This window comes from Vespula pensylvanica, chromosome 6 (genome assembly GCF_014466175.1).
Source record: "Vespula pensylvanica isolate Volc-1 chromosome 6, ASM1446617v1, whole genome shotgun sequence".
In the NCBI taxonomy this organism is placed as follows: Eukaryota; Metazoa; Arthropoda; class Insecta; order Hymenoptera; family Vespidae; genus Vespula; species Vespula pensylvanica.
The window spans coordinates 8544976-8565422 of record NC_057690.1 but is presented as its reverse complement, the minus strand read 5'-3'; the positions used below and the strand labels follow the sequence as shown (position 1 = coordinate 8565422).

At 28.5% G+C, this 20447-nt stretch overlaps 2 protein-coding genes and 1 non-coding gene across 3 annotated transcripts; all 3 read right to left on the bottom strand.

Annotated features, from left to right (window-relative positions):
• Positions 1-68: 68 nt before the first annotated feature.
• Positions 69-1671, bottom strand: LOC122629780 (soma ferritin-like). Its single transcript, XM_043813550.1, has 4 exons — positions 1205-1671; positions 891-1110; positions 566-757; positions 69-401 (listed from the first exon to the last, which is right to left on the bottom strand). Exons 1-4 carry the CDS (start codon positions 1291-1293, stop codon positions 108-110), a joined length of 795 nt encoding a protein of 264 aa, XP_043669485.1. The 5' UTR covers positions 1294-1671; the 3' UTR covers positions 69-107.
• A 209-nt stretch (positions 1672-1880) lies between these two features.
• Positions 1881-3484, bottom strand: LOC122629779 (soma ferritin-like). Its single transcript, XM_043813549.1, has 3 exons — positions 3166-3484; positions 2706-2930; positions 1881-2133 (listed from the first exon to the last, which is right to left on the bottom strand). Exons 1-3 carry the CDS (start codon positions 3262-3264, stop codon positions 1948-1950), a joined length of 510 nt encoding a protein of 169 aa, XP_043669484.1. The 5' UTR covers positions 3265-3484; the 3' UTR covers positions 1881-1947.
• On the bottom strand, positions 2322-2393 carry Trnaa-cgc. The gene has a single exon. It is a non-coding gene; the product is annotated as a tRNA-Ala (tRNA).
• Positions 3485-20447: the final 16963 nt, after the last annotated feature.

The following is a 20447-nucleotide window of genomic DNA, read 5'->3' as shown; positions in this document are numbered from 1 at the left end:
CACACATATATAGATACACAACGTGTAGATGCACACACACATACATACATACACACGCATGTCATATATACAATTTAAAAAAAGAATATCACAAAGGATAAACGATTTTATCCATTTACTTTTTCATTTATCTTAAAACGTAATTTTTTTTTAATAACATTAAATTCCGATGATACGTGATTATCGAGTAAATCCTTATCGAAAACAAAACGTGCCAGTGCTTGATCGCCTATGCCTGATAAAACCGTTACGAATCTCGCCATTTCATTGACGCTTTTCATTTGATTTTCCATAAAACCTGTGATAATGAAATCACTTGCGTTCAAGTCACCATGTTTTTCAGCTATCGTATTGACATCAACCAATTGTTCGCTGATTTCTATCTCGAGTCCCAATGCAGTCTGTTTTTTGATTATGTTTATCAAATATATATATATATATATATATGTATGCATACATATGAAATTAGATAACATTATGGATAGAATCGATTATGAAAAAATAATTACCGTTTTCGTCATGTATATCAGATTAAAAATGTAATATATTATATATAAATGTTTACTTTAAAGGCATGAAGAGGGCACTTCCAATCTGGATCAACTGGTGGTAAAATCGGACATAATATTACTTGACCACCGCGCATTTTAACATAATCGACGAATCTTAAAGCATGCTCATGCTCTTCTTGATGCATTTGCATGAAATATGACTCGCAACCTGGCAATGCAACATCTACGCGCCCAAAATATGCCGCCTTTTTTGTATATATATATACATATATATATATATATATATATATATATATATATATATGTAAGGGATAAGCGCAAAATGATGAGATTGTTTTTTTTTTATGTATGATTCGTAATATCATATTCTTTTCTTACCAAAGATAAATAATAATAAAAAGCTTTAAATTCGGCATTTATTTGTTTATTCATAGCAGCTTCAGTTTCTTCGTGAAATTTAAAATGAGCTCTTTTCCCGGTCGGCCATTCGAGTGGTTTGTCGATGCAGATGGCACTATCGTCGGGCGATACCTTCTTTGAATTTTCTTTTATACACGTTGTAACAAAATTTCCTTTGATATTAGTATTGAGAAAGTTGCTAAAAATCGATTTACTGTTATTAAAAGAACAATATTTCTAAAATATTAATTTTTCTTTTCTTTTTTTCATATGACTATTTTTTGAAAACTTACTTGCAAAATAATTGATCATTTTTAATTTGATATATTTTAATTTGGAGGTTACATAGACAGTTGCATCTTCGCAGCAACGTTGCCAACATTTTATTATTTTTTTTTTTTTACGTAAATTTAATTCTTTACATTTGTTTAAAATTTATATTGTATATATCTGTTACATTAATTTTGCACTTATAATATCTACGTTTTTAAATATATGTGTGTGTGTTGACTTTATAATTTTCTTCTATTCGATCATTATGGATTATGATTAATCGAATGAAAGCGAAAGCCATGCGGATTGGCATTTTTTCCATATGTCGCAGGATCGTAGATAACAATGACATATGCATTCCTATTTCTAATTTCTTATTTTATGAATGAATACGTGTATACACGTGCATATATCCATACATACATAAATATTTATACAGAATGGGTCAAAAGTTCTTAAGTGATTTTAAAAATCAATTACTCTTTTTCGAGACTTTTTAGATTTAATTATTTTTTTTTCTTTTTTTTTTTCAAATTATGAAAAAATTCCTGGGCTTGCAGTATTACAATTTGAAAAAAATGTACCTAGCAAGTCTCAAGAAAAAATAATGTTTTAAATCATAGGAACTTTTGATTCACCCTGTGTGTGTGTGTATATATATATATATATAATATGTTAAGATTATAAAGATAAAACTTATCTATTTATGCGATGTATTTGAAAATTGTATTTTATAAGGAAAGAAAAACTAGACGATGCCATTTCACTCTTTCATTTCCTTATCGAACACGTAAATTCCAAGACCATCCCCCACCAATTCGAGATTTGTAACGTAATCGGCAATTTCCTTGATCGAGTCCACTTGTTCTTGAAGAAATTCTGTCTCCAAATAGTCCATAAAATTTGCATCGGAATGTTTCCCAGCAATGGCGTGTAATTCCAATAGACTCTAACAAAAGAAACGTGTCATAAATGTAATAAACGACATGGTTCGTTTTTCCTATTTTCTTTTTTTCTAATAGAAATAATTAAAATAATAAAAATATTGTAAAAAAAAGGAAAAAAGCTGCAACGGGAGAGGATAGAAAATAATATAGAATTAAGAAAAAAAAAAGAAAGAACAAAAAAATTGGTCGTTGGAGGAGCTGGGATTTGAACCCAGGACTTTCCGCATGCGAAGCGGACACTCTACCACTGAGTTACACCCCCTGTCTTACACTCTTTCACGTAACTTAAACTAACCATATTAGAACATTTCGAAGTCTCACATCGATAATAATTTGTGATTAATTGAATTAACTGACATGCGTCGTAATCTTCAAGGACACTTTGTCACTGCTTCGTAAAAAAAAAGAAGAGAGCGAGAATATATGAAGAAATAATACACGTGAAAATATATTGAAACTATTGTCGTCCACATAATTCATAAAATAAGAATGAATGTACACACACACACACACACACTTTTTTTCTTTTTCCTTTTTTTTCTTTGTTGAACAATACAATTTAACTCGTACATACCTCGTTGACTTTTTGTTCCAATTTCAATGCCTCCGTCATTGCACTCTTCGCAGATAACCAATCATTTTTCGCAGGTGCTTCAATAGCCGTAAAAACAACATCGCCACCTCTTTTATTCTGATACGTCAAAAATTTCATTGCATGTTCGCGTTCATCGTCGGAAGATTTTTTAAAGTATTTATAGAGACCCGGTAATGCGACGTCGCTTCTGTCGAAGTAGTACGCCTGAAAGTGATCAATAAATGCTAGGTGACTGAAAATTACAGAAACGACTCGATGTATAACTGTACTGTACTTTATTTTTTCTTATCGAAAAGGGATGAAATACTACGGTGTAATATATATTTTTATTATCCACCTTTCTCTCTTATCTACCTCTTTTCTCCTCTCCCGAAAAAAAAAGAAACAAATAAAATGAAATTAAAATATTTAAATTTATTATATATTAATCATTATATACCATAGACAAATAGACGTAACTTGCATATAATTCCATGTTAATTTGTCTGTTTAATCCTTCCTCGCACTCCTTATGAAAATTTTGCCTTACTAGACTCATGATTTCGATAGATTTTTTATTTTTCCTTTTAATTACGTGTATAAATTAGATATATATGTGTATATATGTGTGTGTACTTGTGGTATGTAATGTTTGATAATTTCACGTTATGTATACTTCTTTCACGAAGGTCACACTTTGTCGGTTTCTTCTTTCAAAACAATCTGCAACGAGGTTACGCATGAACTGCAGAATGGATGAACGTTTGTAGGCGATTGCGCGTTCGCTGTAGATAAGTAACATATGTCTACATATATATTTTATAATATATGTATTTATTGTAGATAGAACCTTGACAAAAATAACAAACTTGTTTACAAACAGATTTTACATTTTGATATTTTTGTTGACGAACGGAATCAAAAATAACATTTAGATGGTAATTTATAATTTGTAAAGAATAGATTTAAAACAATAATAGATAACTTTCTTTTTTGTTGCTTCTTTTTTTCTTTTATTCTCTTTCTCTTTTGGTTTTTATTTAAATTTTAATGTCAACACAGGTGTGCTTTATCGACGTAATAATAATTTGCCTTGAACTTTGTGGTTTCTTATTTCTCTTCTATTTATTATTTTTTTTTTTTATTATTTTATTTTTTTATTAATTAGAATCTAGAAGTCGTTGATACATTTAATATTACTACTACGTAATTATTTTATTTAACTTTTATTTCTCGAATTACATTATTGTTGTATTGTATACAGGTGACATTGATAAATTTCATCGGCTGACCAATTGTATTTGAGAATTCTTGTAGTTCGAGCAATGCTATTGGTTATCTTACAAATAATATTATAACATATTTATTTATTATAGATATAATTAGAATTATTCATGAAATAGAAATTAGTTTGCTTCAAAAGTTATAAAATATTTGTTTTCTTTCTAAACATTTATCCATTTCTATTTGTATATATATATATATATATATATATATATAACATCCATACTTTTATGCAGTATCGAACATAATGGTGTTGTGATAGAAAACGTCGAGTCAAAATAGAGCGATCGAAGCGCCAACTAGTAGTTGAATTCAAAAGTTTCTTTTTTTCTAACCAATGTGTGATTACAGAGTAATAGAAATTTAAATGTGTTAAAATATTTATAGAGATTGGATCTAAAGAGACTACAGTCGATAATACAGTCATACTATATAATAATTCTAATATCCGCTAGAGTTCGCTAAACGAACTAGAACGAACATCGTATATTTTGGAATTATAACATTAAAATTATATCAAATTAATTTTTATATTAATTATACGGAAAATATCAATTTTACAGTTTTGTGTGTGCAATTTTTACATTTAGAAAATATATATTATTTTCAATAAACTTATATTTTTTTAGATAAATGATACGAATTAAGAGAATATTTTTAGTGTAGTAATATGAATGATTTTGGAATTCTATTTATTTTGCCAGATTCGTTAAAATTCAAATTTTCCCAAATTTATATATAAGAATATATATATATATATATATATATATATATATATATGATATATATAAAAACCGTGAAATTGAAAACTATAATTTTGTATTGTTTATATATTATCTAAATAAAAAATATTTTGTAAAATCGTTTTCCTTTTAAAAATGGGAAAAATGAGTGGCACGAAAAAGTTGAAATATGAAATTTTTATGGTTTAGAATAGTTTAAAAGAAATTATGTTTTATCATATATTCTTTACATAGCTTAAAACTTTAACTTAAAAATTTTTAATTTTCATGTAAATTTTATTATAAGAAACATAGACTTGAATTATTTTATTGTAAATTTTAATTCAATATAAATCTTTTTTTGAATATAAAATATCCAAAATATCAAAAAATTTCCATGAACTTGCAATGAATATTCTTCTGAAATATTTCGAATATTTTATAGTATATTCTTATATATTTACAGTATGTTTATATTGAAATGGCACTATTTTAAATGTTTGTTGATTATGAATAGAATAATTTATCGAATATTCTATATAATATTTTATACATATTTATAGAATATTCCATAAGTATTCTAATAAAATGTTTTATGAACATATGTTATTAATTTCAAAAACAATATAACTTGAGAATGTTAAAGTGTTAATATTATTTAATAATTAACATTAACGATTTTTTAATTTAAACATTTATTAATTTCTATTGTATTATCAATTTCCATTGTATTTAAATTATTTTTTGTTTTCCTTCTGGAAAAAAAGAATTTAATTGCTTTTGAAAATAGACATTATGCTTCTTAGAATAACTGTAATTATTTAAATATATATATTAAAGAGGTTTACATGCAATTAAATAAATGAATTTAATCGACATTTTTTTCTTTTATTTAAAAAAATAATTAAAAATACAATTTTATAATTAATATTTATATATCCTGTATTTATATATCCTGACAACATTTGTTATACATATTTTTAAATTTATGTTTTACTTTTATTATATTTATATTTATTTAATTTTTGATAATATTTGGGTATATAATTTTCAATTGTAGAAGAAAAATCATTATAATATTAGGATTTTTCCAGGCATTAATTTATAGAAAAAAAAAAAAAAAAAAAAAAAAAAAAAAAAAAAAAAAAAAAAAAAAAAAAAAAAAAAAATAAGCAGAATGATTGCTTTATAAATAACCAAATTATCGTGCTGAAATAAAATTAGTTATATTTTGCAGTATCCGAATATTTTTGAGAGTCACTGTATGTTTGTAAATAATAAAAAAGGAAAGGAGAGAAATAAAACTAATAAAAAAGTTTTTGGATTGTACTTACTCCATGTTTAATCGTGTTCCACGTTAATGAATAGTATTATTTAGAAAAAGAAGAATAATTACCTCGGATTAAAACGATGCACACACGAATAAATAGCACGCATGTACATTAAAGAGACACGACACCAAAGAATAATCATTACAAATACGGTCGCCTAATGCTCCTCTGTGATGCGTATAATCTACAGGGTTCTTTTACGATTAATTTAATCCCGATTTTTTACTACTGTGCAGGTGCAATTAAAATGTGCAATAAATAAACTCAATATAGTATATTCTAAAAATGTTTTTCTCTATTACAAATATACGATTTCCGATTGTAATTCTACGTGTGTTTGTATAATATCCGATTCGAATATTCTAAAATTAAGAATATTCTTATTTCATAAAAATATTTATGAATATTATGTGCTATCTTCATAGTATTTAATTTGTAGAGAAATTAATATTATGTAATTATATTACATTATTCTTACATTATTATTTCTTTATATATTTGTATTATATATATATATATATATATATATATATATATGTAGATGTATGTATATCTTTGCTATTAGTTTTAATCTTATTTAGATCATGGACGTTTATTTATTACAACTAACTTATGTAATTCTAATACAGTGACAATAATCTTCGTTATATATAATGCTCTAAGTATATAATACTTTTTTATTTTTATAAATTAGAACTATAAGTTGAAAGATTTATCATTCAATGAATTCTAAATTGTAATGTAGTCATCGAGTTGTAAACAATAATTTTAAAAACACTATATAATAACAGATATAAGAAAAATATGTTAAAGATAAAAATATATAATTATATTGTTTTAAAATATGAACGTGATGCAATAAATATGTATATTACATACAAAAATGTATATGACATGATATGAACTTTACTATAAATTTAACAATATCATACAACCCAGACGCATTATCATCCAACATCTAAATAGATTATTATAATATTTTGCGAAAGATATACAGAAAATATTAGCACGAAACATTATTTTGATAAAATAATTTATCATGAAGAAATTTGTCAAATTTTATATAATTTTTAAAATGGCAAATAATTTCTTTCTTTTGTTCTCGAAGTAGATCAAAAATATAAGATTTATATCTTTCTTCTTAGCCAATAGGTCGACATCGAAAAAATCTCTCGTTTTTTTCTTTTCTTTTTTTATATATATTTAACAATAAGGATTATAATATTCCACACGATAAGTCTTCGGTCTCGGTGGAACAACGTTGTGTCGAAGTGAATGTCGAAGAAGTCAAGCCGATAAAGGTGATAAAAACTTTTATGTTTTTAAGATTTTCTTACAACGGTACACCACATTTCCATCGACGTATTGACCTTGATGTTCCATGGAAGCCCCATCATAGCCGCTGTCACACGCACAAGAGTCTTATGTCTAATCTTGTGCAGTGGCCAGCAGCTGCACTGGGGTCCAATAGTGTTCCTTGATCGCGTGTGATAAATCTATTCGTCGATCTTTCTTTTCCTTCATTTTTAATAATTTTTTTTTTCTTTTAATTTCGTTTCACGGTATATGTAATTTTTTTTTGATTTTGTTTTTGCGAAATACATTTTACATAAATGATATAGATTTGTATAAATGTTTCTATAGAAATTATAAAAATTTCAAATTAAATATATCGAATTAAGAGAAATGAAAGATCGTTTAACATTTAATCGATTCCTACGATCAAAATAATTAATACAAATATGGACAAATTTTGTTCATTTTCGAATATTAAGAAAAATTTTTTCCTAATCGATATCTAAATTTCTTTTTTTCTTTTCTTTCTCTTTAACAAGTGCTAATTTTTGTCCATTATACAAAATTAATAGGTTCGATGTAAATTAATTTCTAATTTTCTCTTTCCTCAGATATTCTTTTTTTCTTAGCAACGCGATCACGGACATTAAATATAGTATTAGAATTAGATTAGAAAATATTCGCGTTATATCATACTTATAAAATCAATTGACATCCTTCAAAAGTGTTCTGATATTCGATCGGTAAGAAAAAATGGTTTGCGAGACAGACGGACGGTTAGAAGGGGGTTGTTAGAGAAAGATAGATACGTAACTATACATAGGACCTATGTGTGTGTGTGTGTATGTGTCTATATATATATACACACATATATATATACACATATATATATATATCTTATAGTTATGCGTGTGCATAGTGCGAGAACGTTTTTCTTTTTGCTAAAAGTAAAGTAAGTCGGTAAAAGACTATAGCTGTGGGTGCTTGGACATCTGCTGGTGACTATATAGCTTCCCTAGAATGTTTCAACTCAAATACAAAATTCAGTGTCTTCGATCTTTTTCTACTATGTATGTTGGACTTACTAGAAACCTAGTGTCGTTTGCATATCTCACCGACTTTATACTAAACACTGTTCATCCTTGATACTTTTCTTTTACAATTGTATCCTTGGTAATATCTGATAACTTCATGATTAAGCAAAGAAAGAAAAAGAGAAAGATGAAGAAGAAGAAAAGAAAAAGAAGAAAAAGATCGTAGACCTTGATGCTTCTTTTTCCCTTATTCTTCTTTAAACTTTTATCTTCACGAGTCGATATGACTTGATCTTTAAACCCCCTTTTTTTTCAAAATTTCAACCGTTTGCAATCCAGGAATGATCCCTTGCCGATGATCCATAACGACGATCGAAGATCCAATGTGCACGTTGATACTTTCGGAAGAAATTTGTCTTCTTTCAAACTCAAAAGAGATTAGCTTTCGAGAAAATTATATTCGATATTTTTCACAAATGTGTATCCTTTTCTTGGCACTTCGTGCGTACAAACTTATCTTAAATACAAAAAAGAAAGAAAAGAAATAAAAGAAATAAAAGAAAAAATATAACGGAGGAACTAAAGAAAAAGAAATAAAAAAAGAAAAAAAAAGAAAATGAAAATAAAAAATAAATAACTAAATAGATGCGACCCTGATGCAAACATTAAATGTTTAATATCAAAAGTGTTTTAATCGGGGACACTTAAAAATCGACGATAGTAAAAGTTATAACGAGACACTGCACGAACAATAAATCGATGAAAAAGAGAGTTCGCACTCGTTACTTCCGTTGCACCGTTCAAGCACAACTGCCGTTAGTTTCTTAGTTCACCCTTCGTTATATACTAACACACCACGTGGTTATCTAATCCATTGACCAATGAAACTATGGCTTTAGAAATAGGGGACCAATGATTGTTCGGCTTTAAGCTCGCAAGACACGTGTTTCTTCGGAAATAAGGACACAGCCAGTATTACGAGCAAAATCGTATTTGCGTTAACCGAAGTCAGACACGATCGAATCGCATAGCTTTGACATGTTCCATACATATCTACCGAATATCCAATTTTTATTTCAGTATCATCTTTATCCGCATACTTATTTAAATTTTTCCTAACTTTAATTTTTTTTCTTTTTCATTTTTTCTCCTTTCCTTTCACTATTCCTTTCTGAAACATGATTTCTACCTATTAAAACAGATCATTTCTTTCTCTCTTCCTTTTTTTTTTGTATTTTCATTATAACAACGAATTTTGATTAATTCATTAACAAGTCTCGATAGAATGTGTGTGTGTGTGTGTGTGTGTGTGTATGTGTGCGTGCTCGCGGGCGTATATGATTTTTTTTCTTCTTTTTTTCCTTAATTCTTATGATCTATGTATTTGTTCATTTATTTTTTCTTTTTTTTTTGATCGTTTTCCTGTTGATCTGTATATTTGTTCATTTTTTTTCTTTTTTTGATAGTTACGCCAATAATCTATTTTGACGTTGATCGCGTAAATTAACGAGTCTCCCAAATATTTTATTATATAACTCTATCTTCTGACCCGACTAATGCCGTCTGGCAGTGGTGCCGTTGGTGGTAGTGTTTAATGATATTGTGAAGAGGTGAATCCTTAAAACGTACCCCACATACATACCGACGTGAAGCAATTACCCCGTTCGGTAAATAGTGGGATCCGGCATTAGGACGACCTAATTTTCATACCTGTCTCCCTGTCTGTGCTCCCTGTAGAGACTAACTCGACTCACACGGAATTCTTCTTTTTGATTTTTATTCCTTTGGCACAGTCGTGCATCCTTCTATTTCCTTCTCACAGAGAAATGATTAAATCATGATTTCTTTTCTTTTTCTTTTCTTTTTTTTTCCCTACATCCTGATCTATTACTTCACGATGATCGATTTAAAAAATTAAATCTTTGTTATTTTTTATTTTCAGATATAAAGAAAACTTATAGAGACCTTTAGAATTTAAATAGACTTGTCTACAGTTCTGATTATTATAACACGATTATGCGATCTGTTTGAATACATACCCATAGGTCTAAATCATATTACATATATATGTATACATAAGCATAATATATATATATATATATATATATATATATATATATATAAATATCCTATATGATATATTAATAAGTATATAGTATAAATATCCTGCTGTACTAATAAGTAAATATATAATATATGTTTACTATATATAACTATATTTACTGTAAATGTATATATATATATGTATATATATATACATATATAATAAATGGTAATGTTATAATAACACTATTGTATCGTATATATATATATATATATATATATATATATATCGATATATATGTATATATATATATATATTGTAGTATTTATTTATATAGTATAAGTATAATACTATACTACTAAGTATAATAAATACTTAATGTATTTATGTGTGTGTGTGTGTGTGTGTGTGTGTACACACACACATATATATACATACATACACATATAATAATATCCTTTTTTGAAAAATTGTAAACGTCTTACTTTCTAATTTAAGATAAAATAAAATATATAAATCCTGATTACATAATATTTTTTTGTCTTTTTAAAATACGAATAAACATTTTAACAATTAAGATTATATATTATAATATTAATAATAATGTACGCGAATAGATATACATACCTATATGAATAAAATCTATATATACAAATATATATATCTATTTTTTTTTCAAAATTTTCTCATCCCTTTGATCCTACTTTATAAGACAGAGAAGGAGAGAGAGAGGAAGAAAAGCATAGCAAGGTGAGATAGGAATGCGTTAGAGTGGATACGTTACGCCCCTGCCAATGTAGAAAGAGGGTTTGAGGGGTATACTAGGGGGTAACACTAGCCGAGTAAGCTCCAAACACTTTTTAGGATTCAGGGCTTAGCACCCTTGGCTCAGGCTTCGCCCGTCTGCCTGGCCCAACTTGCTTCTTCTCCACTGACTGTTACTCAAACCTCTTTCTTCTTCTCCTTTTCTCTCATTAAATCATGATAATTTTAGATTCTCATGAATTCAATTAATCATCATCCAGTTTTATAAATTCCGATACCTGTTTATAAAATTCTTAAAGTCAAGAATCAATTGTTAATCGATTCGAGTCAATTATTAATTAATAATAATAATTTATACGTTTTACTGAAGAGAGAGAGAGAGAGAGAGAGAGAGAGAGAGAGAGAGAGAGAGAGAGACAGACAGACAGACAGACAGAGAGAGAGGATGAAAGATATGAAATAGCAAAAGGAATTAAACTTTTGGATCAATTTATTACTTACAATTTCTTCTGTTTTAATCTGTAGATGATCATCCTTTTCATCCAATCAAAATTCGTCGATCATATAGGTACCCATCTTAAGTTTATGTCATATTTCATATCGCAAATTTACAATGAAATAAGACAGAAACATAAGACGGCTTGCCTATTTTATCTTTTCTTTTTTTTTGTTTTCTTCTGCCTTCTATCTTCTTTTCCTTTTTATTTCTTCTTACTTCTTCTATTTCTTCATTTTTATATATTATATTATTATTAATGATCGATTAGATAAATATTCATAGATCGTTTTTAAATAATAAAGTTTGATATAAGTGATATATTATAAATTCAAAAAGATTTTTATTTCCTACGCCATTGTCTATAGAATCGGTTATACGATACAGTGTATATGGGCAACGAACCACGCGGCAGCTCTAAAAGATTGGTATAACGTGACAGGAGGGTTGACAAGACGAAGTTGGGATTTCTAATTGAGAAATCATTATTAATAATAACGTAACTTTTGTTTTCTTAATTTTTACTTAATTTATAATTTATATTCTCTCTCTTTCTATATATATATATATATATATATATATATATATATACGCGCACATACACACACGCAATCACATCTCAGTCATTAGACACGACTTAAAAAATTTTAAGTATATCATTGAATATTTATACAGGACGATCTAAAAGTTTCTAGATGACTTTAAAAATCAATTACTCTTTTTCGAAACTCCAGCTTAACTTTCTCTTTATTTAGATTGTAAAACTACAAACTCGGCTCGTAAAATTACAAAGACTAATTAAATGCCTAATGAAAGTCTTGAAAAAGGATAAATGATTTTTAAAATCATCTAGATACTTTTGTTTTACATTTGCATAACTTTATTCTAATGTTTTATAAAATAATACTAAAAAGAAAAAACGATCGATGATTAATTCTTATGAGTAATATATATATATATATATATATATATATATATATGCAGATATGTAATTAGGAATAATTAAAGGATATTATTCGTCTCTTTTTGTGAAAATACGTTCGGAGACCAATAGCGTAGGTTCTTCCGGACGTAAAGTTGCATAAGAAGCCTTAAATCTGCCCGAGGTAAACGGGATTAATCCTAGCTACCCCACGGGAAGCCTTGTCAATTTCATTGGCGTAGAAATATCATATGTTTCTTTTTTCTTTTTCTTTTCTTTTTCCGCTTTTTTCGAGGATCAATAGATCTAGTGAATATTAAATGATCTTTGTTTTCACATTTTATAACAGTAATTTATTTCTCTTTTTTATTTTTTTTTTTGCAAAAATATGCGATATTTATAAATCCATTGATCTTCGGACAGATTCTATGAATCCCCAAATTAGATCATTAGAAATTTATTTATTCAACCTTCGTTTTATATATATATATATATATATATATATATATATATATATATATTTATATATATTTCACAGATTTGATCAATATATTTTGTTACTTGCAATGGTAATTTAATTATTTTTTGCAAAAATATGTAATATTTATCTTCCAATGGATTTGAATTGGATAGTTAAAGATCTGTTTATTCAATCTTCGTTATGTACACGTATATTTATATTTATATATATTTTATAATTTTCGATAAATCTTTTTACTTGCAAATGATTTATTTACAATTTTGTAAAATTATATAATATTTATCGAATTTCAAATAGACTCGAATTAGATCATGATATATATAAATATATATATATATACCTTTTAAATAGATTTTTAACCAAAATATATTTTTTTATATATATAAAAAAGAGAAACAATATGATAAATTTTCCGATAAAATATAAATAAAAGGAAGGAAACACGGAAAAAATGAAACAAGGATGTCCGTACGTCCATTCTCTACTTATTTAGCTTCGAGTAGAATAGTCATAGATTAGGTCGGACATGGCGATAGTTATCGATGTGTCTAAAGATGTCTAAGAAAGTGGTCGCGGGTCGTTACTCTTTGAATAATGCAATTCTTTATCACGTTTATCGATACGTAATCCTGTAACACGGTTTTACCAACGTGTTAGAAACATTTGTCTTTCGCTGCATTTACCAACTTCTGCACTATCTAACCACTGTGCACTAACGTGTGCCCAGTGAACTCTTATCGACCTACCTCGGTATTGCAGTTTCGTATCAGTTCCATGGATTTCCACGTTCTTTCCTTCATCTCTTAGAGGGTGAAAGAGAGCGTCTCCTTTATTTGCTGAAATCACTATTTATTTATTTATTTATTTTTTTTTGTAATCTAAATTTTCATTATGTATCATTTATTAATTTATAACGAATTTTTATTTGATCGCAAATCAAATAAGTATATAAATTTATTATCATTGTATTTTTTTGTTTAAAAAATTTATTTCCAATTTTTCATTTACGATATCAATCACGTTTATCTTGTTTAAGATATTTATGAGATATATTGGGTGTTATATCTAGATTCATATTCGGATCCCGTGCACCCGATTTAAGTCTTTAACTCGATCTTTTCACAAATGAGTACTTAAATTAGAAACGATAGTGTTCATCCCCCATAATATTTATGATGCAATTCTACACTTAATTGATTCTAGATAATGGCAATGATGATAATAATAATTTATGACGTTATCTATATGATGTCGATTGTCGTCATCATTGACGACATAGATACGTTCTCTTTTTTTTTCTCTCTAATCATCGAATATATTGCTGGACCGATAATGATAATGTTTATAATCGCGTTACATCGATGACGTGCTAAAATGTCGTTTCTGACGACAATATCAGAGTGCAATACGCTTGCGTCAGGGCAATGAACTCATTCTCTGCTATCTTGAAAAGGGACGATACGATATATCAATAAAGAGTGATACGTAAAGAACCTAAGCAATAGAAGGGATGAAAATTGAAATGGATGAGAGACAGAGAGAGAGAGAGAGAGAGAGAGAGAGAGAGAGAGAGAGAGAGAGAGAAAAGAGAAGTAAATTTTGTTATTTAGCTGATAAATTCGGGCAAGTTATAGAGAAAGGCATCAAATCTAAAATTGAATATATGTAATTCGAAAATTTTTTTAGTCAATTAATTTTTGTTTAATCATTGATCAACTTTTTTCTTTTCAATATTAGGTGCACTAAAAATATCTAAGGAAATCATTTTAGTCACAATAAATGATTCGAATTTTTTTTTTTAAATAATTATAAGCCTAAAATAGTATTATGTCTTGATAGTTTTAATAATTATATAGATGTAAGAATTGTTCTATGGTTTAATAATTTTTTTTGCAAAACAAAAATTACAAGATTATGGGATCCGTACTGTGTTTAATTAACTTTTTTGTGATTTTGAGAATTGATAGATTTCTGCATAATTTGGCCCAATTCACGTTATTTTTTGATTCTAAGTAATATTTTTTAAAAATAATTTCTTCTCGCGAATCCTTTATACCTGATAATTTTTAATCTTCTATAACTCAACTTTTCTAATTTATCAAAAAATTATATAATATACGAGAGTTATAATATTATATTTAATATAGTACTATAATTTAGTATAGTAATCTATCTATTATTATAGTACCATAATTAATATTAGTAAAAATTCAATATAGTAATAATTATAAAAATTGAAAACTATATTACATTGATAAAATAAATATACTACTACTACAATAGTAGTATAATATTCTACTAAATATAATTTATACTTATTAAACATTAATAATTTTGAATATACAAATAACATTGTTATTTGTATGAAATTTTTAATTAAAAATAATAGATTAATATTATTACTTATTAACATAAAAGATATTAAAAAGAAATGTTAACAATACCTATTAATCAATCCAACATATATGTATATATCTACATTATGTAAAATATGTATTATACGGTAGATAAGCTTGCTAATAAAAATACCAGACGATTAAATTTTCCTTTGCGCCTAGCGCAGATCTTTGTCACGTCGCATTCGTAGTGGGGTCGTTCGTCGGGGGTGGTTCTATAAATAGCGCGCGTCACCTTCCGTATAGGTATTCGGGTTAGTAGGAGAGATCGCGAAGATGAGCCAAGGGCGACTTACTCTTTGATCTTATTTGAAGAAATTTTTTTTTTCCTTTTTTCTTTTTGTTTTTTTTTTTCATAAAATCTTTTCCTTCCAATTATTGTCGACTATTTATCAAATTAAATTTTTCTACACTTCAAAAGACGTTTTGTATTTTTTTTTGTATTCTTTTTTTCTTTTAGTACAGAGTGGGATTAAAAGTTCTTCAATAATTTTTAAAAATCGATTGCTCTTTCTTGAGTACTTCTTAAGTTAATTCATTTTTCATATTGTAAAGTTACAAAATTATAGAAATTTTTTTGTAATCCGGAATAAAAGTAGTCTAAAACGTTTAATCGAGATAAAAGTAATTGATTTTTAAGAACATTTAGGAATTTTTGATCTATTTAAAAACCTTTGGTACACCCTTTAAAAAATTTTTTAAAATAGATGCAACAACTTTGACCGTTAGAATCGCTCGTTAGAATAAAATGTCGATGTCACAAGATTTGACATTCTTCTTTTGAAAATGTCGTCGAGTAATCGTACGGTTGAATTTTTTTCTTTTTTTTTTTTGTAATATAAAATACTCAAAAATAGAAGCAACAATTTTAACCATTAGTATGACTCATCCAGGAGTAATATCGATGTCACAAGAATAGTGTTAAGCGAGGAATTGAAGCGTGTAAAGAGTAGATTACATGCATAACGAGGACTAAGGCTCGAACTATAATTAGTATAATCATTGACATTTCACTTTTTTGTTTTTATTCTTTTTTTTAGTTTTTTCTTTTTTTCACGATTCACATAATTATTCTTCGTTAATATTATTTAAAGAGAATTATTATTGAAATATATTATTTAAAGAGTTATTATCAATCGAAATGTATATTATATTATAATTTCATTCGTATAAAAAAATTAGCCTAGACTTTTTTTCTAAGATTAATAGTAATTGTGAGAAAGAAGAAAGATACATTTTTTTTTATTCATTCGTCTACTTTCTCGTTGTAAGAACTCAAGAAGACGCGAAGATCTCATAGGTTGACCTACTTTTTCTCGCGAACGCGTACCCCATTGACCCAGGATGGGTTGCCAAGCAACGGCACACCATGGTACCCATCCACAAATTTTACAGTAAAAAGACAATAATTTCCCTACTGTGCCTCTATTTTACTTTGCAAATTTTATTCGCTGTTTCGATCATATACCGTGTATTTCCTTCAAAAAAAATGTTTTCAGAAAAATTAATACAATACACAAATATAAAACAAACTAATAAAAAAAATAAAAAAACAAACAAACAAATAAATAAATAACTGTGTATTATATATATATATATATATAAAATTAGAAAAAAGCGTAAGTTTGAAGAAAAAATCAATTTTTTTTATATTCATTTTAAGAGATCATTTTCTTTTATAAGAAATGTATAATAATTTCTTTTATAAGAAAATGATCGTAATTTAATAAAACGTGAATAAATACACTTATGCACTCAAATACTTGCGAATATAACGTATAAGATGATACTTAGCGTCCTTGAAACGAATAATCGAAAGTGGACATCGTTGTTCGATAGAAGTGCTTTGGTGTAGCGTGCCTCCGATTTGTCTGTCTTTCTCTCTCTTTTACACTCTGCTATCACAAACATCCTTGGCTATCCTTCTCTTTCTCTCTCTCTTTCTCACACACATACACACACACTGCTTCTTTCTCTCTTCCAACCTTCCCTCTTTCAGATGCGTGTCGTTGTCGTGGCTTTTGGTGGGGAGAGATTGTGAATGACGCAAGTCATGGGATATGTGGGTCATCGGGTCATGGTACTCCATCCTTCCGTGGAATTCTCTTCAATGGGACTTTATTTATGAAAACCTCGACATTATTTCATCCCGAACCTAATCTCTTGCAAATTTTTATCCTAAATATTTCTTTTTTCACCACCTTAAGAATCCTTCCTTTTTTTTTTGTTTCGTTAATAAAATTTAGCCTAAAATTATCGTTCGATTATCATTTTATTATCGAATTGATATTAATTTATCAAACGAAATTTCATTTAAGAAAAAAGGATTTCTTAAATTACTTTGGATAGAACTCGATGTTATCTAAGAGAAAGAGAAAAAGGAAAAAGTAAAAAACTTGATTCGCGAAAGTGTTGTAAACTAAGTACGATGAGAAGGAGGGAGGAGGGGAGGAATAGTGGGGGTGCGGGGGATGAATAGAACAACTCCTCGAACGTGAGACGTAAAGACGATCTAGATAAGCACCTTTATGAACGACCTACTTTAAGAAAAAGATCGAGCGACGTCGATGAGGTCGAAACTCGAGGTTCGAGATAGATACAAGATGACGATAGAATATGTATATACACACACACACACAAACATATATATATATCTTGTAAAATATTAAAAAGAAGTCGGACAAATCAGAATGTCGTATCTATTGATTATAGATTAAGTTTATTCCATAATTTCTAACATGCTATGATTTTGTTATTTTACAAAGTATTAAGTATTTTTAAGAAGAAAGGAAACGACGAATGATTCGTCTATAGTGTATGGAAGATGATAGTCAAGGCAAAAGAGAGAGACAGAAAGATATATATATATATATGTCTATATCTATGTAGAAAGAAAGAGAAAGAGAGAAAGAGAAGGGCGACCTACCAGATCGGGCAGCCTTGGAAAACTGGGGCTTTGAACCGGCATGCACCCTTTCGCGATGACTACTTGCACCCTCCGCAAGCAGTGGCGGCGACGATAGTGTTGGTAGAAGAGAAGAGACCGGCGGAAGAGGACGATGAGAGGAAAGGGGAAGTGAGGTGCAAGCGCATATAGAGGTTCTGCCCCGTGACGTCAACGAGCTCCTGGCCAATCCTGCGACTGCATTTACCGACGTCATCGCCTCCCCCGACGTGACGTTCATTTCAAGGAAAAGGGCCAGGAGAGTGGAGGGGCGAAGAGAATACAGCGGGACTGGCCGCAGGATGACGAGAGAGGATGAGAGAGAAACGCACCATATTTTGACCCAATTAACGATGGGCTAAACGACAACCGTGAAAATTTTTACTTATTTCCTAACGCTTTTCGATATTTTTGAAAGAGGTTCGATATCATCCATTTTTTTTCTCTCTTTATTCGATCATTTTTTATATCTATACATGTATGTATATGTGTATGTATATATATATATATATGCATATATATATATATGCATATATGTATACATGTATATATGTATATATATAACTCGATCTAAGGATGACAATAATTTTTCCATCTTCTATTTAGTTTTTCTTTTTCTTTTTTTCTAATTTTTCTTCGAAAAGAAATTCGTTTGACGACGTGCCCGCAATGCGTCGTCATAGTCGCATTCGATAGTAAAAAAAAAGAATCTTTTACTTTTTTTGTAATTTTTGTTAGAAAAAATTCTGAATTGAAAATATTCTGAATTTATAAATAGGTATAGATATTAATCGAAGAACGAGAATCGATAATCGTCAGTAATAACTTTGATGTTCGAAGGTCGATCTATTGAAGGATGAGTTAGAAAAGTTCGATATGCGCTCTCTCACGATTCGGAGAAAAGATTGGCTACGTGATTTTCCGAAACGTGGGCGGCTCGTCTGCCGAGTATTCTGTGTGGGCGTGTGTTTGGGTCTCTCGACCCTGCCACGTGTTCGTTCTTCGAAATAGTAACGTACTGTACGTTATTTTCTATAAGTTTTCGATCGAAAAAAAGCAAGATTTTTTTTCTTTAAATTAATCAAAAAATTAATTTTTTTTTAAGAATAGAAACTTTTTATTTATGTGCATGCGTGCGTATGTGCGTGCGTGCGTGCTTGTAGGAATAAAGAATGTTAGAAAGGGAATGCAGCGACAAAAGTTAAAACCACCCCTAACAGATATATATATATATATATATATATATATATAATAAGATATCTTAACACGTTTAAAATTATTCTATGGTATTTGAACGTTTGACTCACCCATCTTTAGAAGAGATGAGGTCCACAGTAGTTTACCTTCGGTATGTAGAATTTCTCTCAACAAGTGCAGATCAGACGGTTGCGGAAAAGTGACAAATCTAGTTGGCAGGTTTCTTCTACTCTTTCATTCCTTTCTCTCTTTCTTCCTTCGTTATTTCAAAAACGTAGAGAGTTCGAGATCGATCGATACAATTCATAATACTCTTTCATCAATTACTTCGATTCCTTTTTTTTTAAATTACAAATAATTCTAATAAAAATTATTTGTTACGTAAAATACTATCTTCTTAAGAATATATCAAAGATATCTAGGTAAGATTAATATATATTAATATATATATATACATATATATATATTTTTTTCTTTTTAAAGGATATATCGTAATATTAATAAAAAATTTTTTACCGTTTAACAGATTCTTTAAAGGTGTTCAGGAAGGGAAGAAAGAAAGAAAAAAAGAAAAAGTTAATAATTAGGAAATAGAATCAGCGTTCAGCTTCGAAATTGTACGACGCGCGTCTCAGTGGTCGAGGCTGAACTGCAGTCGGGCCAAAGTCCGATGGAAGTCAGCGAGTTTCCACTCGGCAGCCGAGGCTAGCGGGTTTGAATGGAGCTATCGTTGGATTGGTGGAGAGCTCAGTGACGTCATTGCATTGATTATCCCGCGCGCGCCGCACCACGTGGCCCTTCGACCCACTGTCTTTCTTTCCTTCTCTCTC

Bases quoted from the DNA above. Each gene is read 5' to 3' on its own strand.
- LOC122629779 (XM_043813549.1), bottom strand. From the start codon at position 3,264: ATGAGTCTAGTAAGGCAAAATTTTCATAAGGAGTGCGAGGAAGGATTA. The intron at 2,931-3,165 runs GTATATAATGAT...GATCACTTTCAG, and splicing joins GTTACGTCTATTTGTCTATG to GCGTACTACTTCGACAGAAG. The intron at 2,134-2,705 runs GTATGTACGAGT...TTCTTTTGTTAG, and splicing joins TGGAACAAAAAGTCAACGAG to AGTCTATTGGAATTACACGC.
- LOC122629780 (XM_043813550.1), bottom strand. From the start codon at position 1,293: ATGTTGGCAACGTTGCTGCGAAGATGCAACTGTCTATGTAACCTCCAA. The intron at 1,111-1,204 runs GTAAGTTTTCAA...ATCGATTTTTAG, and splicing joins AATGATCAATTATTTTGCAA to CAACTTTCTCAATACTAATA. The intron at 758-890 runs GTAAGAAAAGAA...TATACAAAAAAG, and splicing joins TTTATTATTATTTATCTTTG to GCGGCATATTTTGGGCGCGT.